The sequence below is a fragment of the Brachyistius frenatus genome, unplaced genomic scaffold (genome assembly GCF_029030835.1).
Source record: "Brachyistius frenatus isolate BFR_SWC_R1_liver_20210118 unplaced genomic scaffold, ASM2903083v1 Contig_22, whole genome shotgun sequence".
Classification (NCBI taxonomy): domain Eukaryota; kingdom Metazoa; phylum Chordata; class Actinopteri; family Embiotocidae; genus Brachyistius; species Brachyistius frenatus.
Window position 1 is genome coordinate 2,335,329 of NW_027210621.1, and position 4,448 is coordinate 2,339,776.

At 40.1% G+C, this 4,448-nt stretch overlaps 1 protein-coding gene across 1 annotated transcript; it reads left to right on the forward strand.

The window, feature by feature from the left end:
- The first annotated feature begins 1,523 nt into the window (after positions 1-1,523).
- On the forward strand, positions 1,524-3,850 carry il12ba (interleukin 12Ba). The gene is made up of 7 exons (XM_069696706.1): positions 1,524-1,611; positions 1,709-1,996; positions 2,103-2,208; positions 2,519-2,757; positions 2,863-3,035; positions 3,208-3,329; positions 3,710-3,850. Exons 1-7 carry the CDS (start codon positions 1,524-1,526, stop codon positions 3,750-3,752), a joined length of 1,059 nt encoding a protein of 352 aa, XP_069552807.1. The 3' UTR covers positions 3,753-3,850.
- Positions 3,851-4,448: the final 598 nt, after the last annotated feature.

Below are 4,448 nucleotides of genomic sequence, written 5' to 3' on the forward strand. Positions count from 1 at the left end.
TTGGTGCCCCGCGCACAGCGCGCGAGGCGGCTTGTACTCTCAGCAGCCACTCCCACCTGCCCTGCCTTCACCCTGCTGCAACACGTGACCGGGCTTGCGCCCCTCCGCACCTGGCTCCCCTCAGCGGCTGCAGCAGCAGCAGGCCCACCCTCGACCTCCTACTACTCACCCGCAAGAATTAAAACGTTCGCTTTAGCCTCCAGCGTTGCTTTTGCTTGCCGTTTTGAACCTTTGCCTGCTCCCTGTGCTGTAGTAAGTAAAAGTTCGCTTTAATTTCTTTTCACTCACAATTTCCTGAAATTGCTCTCCATGTTAAACCCAGTATGATAGTAAGATAACGTGTTATTTGTCTTGCACCATATTAATTGTACGTTATTTGATACGTACAGTAGCTTCCTTTGGGTGATTTTCCGAGCTCGGGAGATGCGATGGAGGATTTTTTTTTTTTTTTTTGCGACGCTAATTGGCACCTTAAAATGTGTCTTCATCGTGTATGTGATGAGGGGAACATTTTTTATAATTGGGACATTTTAAATTGTCTCCGACATTTCACGTGGCTTGGCATTTCAAGCTGGTTTTAGGGCGCAACTAACAGTATGTGCCACCCTGCTTTACTGATGCCAGTGTGAAAGGTCCCGACCAAGATGAAAATTAAATGAAACAGGAAATATCCTGCAAGCCTAAACGTAAACAAACAGGGACTGCACATAATAAAATCAGCACCAAACAAAAACTAAAAGGCAGCCAGTGTGTCAGTGGTCAGTCACATGGGTGGAAGTGAGTAATAGATGGGTAAATTCACCTATTCATTTGGAATATGGAAAGTGAAGTCCTTTTGGACTTTTTCTATTCATGGCCACGTGGGGAAATTTGTCCATGAAATGTCAGTATATAACCTGCTCACAATCACAGCTTCACCATTGAATCTGGACATGAATGCAAAGGTAAGATGACTACAGTAATTTAATTACATTCTTTTCAAGGTTAAGTGAAAGAAAATATGTGAAATAAATGCAACATATTCAGCCATGCATTGAACAATATGTGACTGCATGTTTAGAAAAACAAACTGCTAAGGTGAACACAATCTATAACTCTGTGTGATGATTAGTAACCAAACATAGTTCCACTTAAGTGTTATGAATATGTATTTATAATCAGCTGGTTGCACTTGGATGTGGATGTTTTCAGAATAACCTGACGGCAAAATTAGATGTCAGAATCACAAAGACGTCTATTGATTTCTATCTGCTTTTCTTATCTGTACGTGCATTTTTTTTAATGAAGTTATTTTTCTCGAGGTTGCTAGATGCTTGTGAAGGTTTATAGAAGTGCATGGCTTGAGTTTATGAGCTTAAATTATTGTACGCACTAATTACAACAGCCATTTAATTGCTTTTTTGTAGATGTAAGGTCTTTGGGCATGTGCATTTCCAATTTGCTCCTTTTTTTCTTGTTAATTTGCCTTTATCACATCACTGTCCCCACCTCACTTTTTACCTCTGTTGTCTCTTGTCATTCAGATGAACTTGTTTGTTCTCAGCATCCTCTGTGTATTTTTACAAGTCAGCTGCCTAAATCCTAGCAGCCACTGGACTCTGCTGCCCAACAGTAAGTTTGATCTTCATGAAAATACATTACTCCAAGTTCAAATTATTCTTTCTGAACTTCCCGAAACCTTTATATGTGTGAATGTGTCCCCTGCCAGTTCTGGTTCTGGAGGTGGATGGCTCTCAGGCCCAGCAGCCCCTGAGCTGCATGGAGTCGCCTGAGGAGCTCGTGAAGAGAGGCAATCAGAGCCAAGACATTTTTTGGAAGAAAAATGGAGTGGAGGAAGCACAGAGAGGAAATTTGTACGTGGTGCAGCTTGAGGAAAGTTTAGGAGGAGGCAACTACACCTGCCACAGCAAGGACGGATCACTCCTTAACTACACTGTGGTCCTGATCCAAGAGGACCAGACAGAGATGAGCAAGATTCTGGTGAAAAGTGACAAAGGTATGGATTCATTTAAAATGTCACAGTTATATAGCTGGTAAAACTGAACAATTATGTGATATTTCTTCTGCTAATTTGCCTCGTGTTCTGTGACTTTTCTCATTAGAAGATTATTTAAACTGCTCTGCTCACAATTACAACGGAGAGTTTCGCTGCTCTTGGACCTGGCACAGAAGTCGCGTCGGCAAAGTGGCATTTATCAAAGCTCGATGGTAAGCTCCCAAACTGCTCTCCAATAATAACAGTGCTCGGACTCATGTCAGAGCTGAGGCTACACAGTGGCATCCATAAATACCTTCTCATGAAAGGAAGCATAACAAAGTGCACTTTATTTAATTTGAGGGTCATGGTCATGTGTCTGGGTCAGATTTCACGTAAAAAATAATACAGCTGTAAATGCTCTTGAGTGATAGATGTTTTTCCTACTGCAAACCTTTTTTTTTTGCCCATTTGACCATGAGAAGTTCTGAGAGCTTCTGCATTTTCTAATAAAAATACCTTTTTTTGAACTATGTTGTGCAGGGTTTCTGATGATATCATCCAGTGTTCTGTGGACACCAGTGACCGGCGCTGGATGTGCTCCTCAGGTCACAGTAACTTCAGCTGTTCAGTGGACAGCAGTGGCCACGGGATCTCCTGCCTGGAGCAGCAGCACTGCCCCTACGCTGAGGAGACCCAGAATATCCACATCACTGTCTACGTGAGGACTGAGCACTTCCTGGTGGAACACTACTCCAAACACTTTCTCTTGTCCGAGATAGGTGAGACAGCTGTGTGGAATATTTTAACTTTCATGAAAACTGTTCTCTTTTGTCTTCCTGTTTTAGTTTTCATCTCACTCTGTGTTTTGCTTCCACCCTCGACAGTGAAACCAGACAAGGTGAGGATTGGTAAAGTCAACACTACCGTGATAGAGTGGGGTTACCCGAGCTCCTGGAGCAGTCCCTTCTCCTACTTCCCCCTCACTTTTCAGATCACACAGCTCAGGAATGGATGCAAAAGGTGTGACAACCCCTGTGCTGACTCAAAACATTCAAAGGTAAAAGGAATTTACAGATTTGTATGTACATTTTACAAAAGAGACCTAAATCATAGTGAAAGTAATAATGACATTTTTGATTTGCAATAAATCCCGCAAACCTGAAACAAAGAGGAGGACGGGGCATGTGTTGCATAACTTTAGTGATGTAATTTGTCATTTATTTTTTTAGACCTCTATAGTCCACTCCACAGACATCTGTCAGTTACAAGTGAGGCGCAAAGTTAAGGCCGTGTGTGTCCGAGCGAAGGATGCTCTCTGTAACTCACAATGGAGTGACTGGAGCCATGTTAGGTTCGTGCCTCTCTGGTGTTACACGGGACATTCAGCATTTATTTCCCCAGTAATGCTTACCAGTTATACTCCAGTGTTTTCCCACGTGTTGCCTGTCACATGCCTCTTTTCCTGCCAGGACACCAGAGTGTACACACCTTCCCAGTAGCTGCAATCTTCTGCTAGATGTTTGTTGTGCTTCGCAGCCTCATAATCATCACTTTCTGTACCTGTTGGCCTGCCTGCCTGCCTCATCCTGCTTTTGGTCTCTTTTGCCTCTTAGCTTCTACAAACAGTAATTTCACTGCCCACTGTGGTGTGTTTTGATGCTCAAAACTTAGTAAAAATTCTAAATGTATAAATGATAACCTTTTTTTTTTTTCATGTGTGTTTATTTACAGACTGAAGAACAGAAAGAACAAACGGCAGCAAAACAAAAAATGAGCATAAGAGAAGAAAGAGAATTCCAACTCTGGATACATCAAGCAATTTTATATATTTTTATTTATCTTGTGTAATAACATGGTGTTTGTAATATTACTATCTGCATTAATAAATTAAACTAAATTGCACAGTCTTTTTTGTCTGTCATATGCAGGACATCACAACTTCATGTGTCCTGAATATTTTCATTTGTTTCACAAGTCCAGTTTATTGATATAAACTTTATATTAATAAAATAAAGTTTATTGATATTTATTGATATACACTTTTATACACAAGTAAACCAAAATGCTCCACAGCATCTAAAACCACATTAAAATGAAACACCTTAAACATTAAATCCATTAAAAATAAATAAGCAATACAATAAAATAAAATAATTGAAACAGCATTAAGCCAAAACATACATTTTATACATAAAAATTAATTATTATAGACCCAAAATTGGGTCTAATGTGGAAGTGCCATGAGAATAGATATGTTTTCAATTGTTATTTGAATACTAGTAGTCATAACCAACAGCTTCAACTCTGTTTATAAAAAAAAGTCAAGAATGTGAGATGTTCCTGAATTCATTATTTATACCTAGAAATAAAGAATAATCTATTGCACAAATCTTAGCATAAACCTTTTAAGCCTTTAATGAGGTCCGGGGAGTAAACTCCAAGCAACTTGTGTGCTTTGTAGAGAACAGAA

Coding starts and splice junctions, on each gene's coding strand:
- il12ba (XM_069696706.1), top strand. CDS start 1,524: ATGAACTTGTTTGTTCTCAGCATCCTCTGTGTATTTTTACAAGTCAGC. Junction 2,209..2,518: donor GCATTTATCAAAGCTCGATG/GTAAGCTCCCAA, acceptor TATGTTGTGCAG/GGTTTCTGATGATATCATCC. Junction 3,036..3,207: donor CTGACTCAAAACATTCAAAG/GTAAAAGGAATT, acceptor TTATTTTTTTAG/ACCTCTATAGTCCACTCCAC.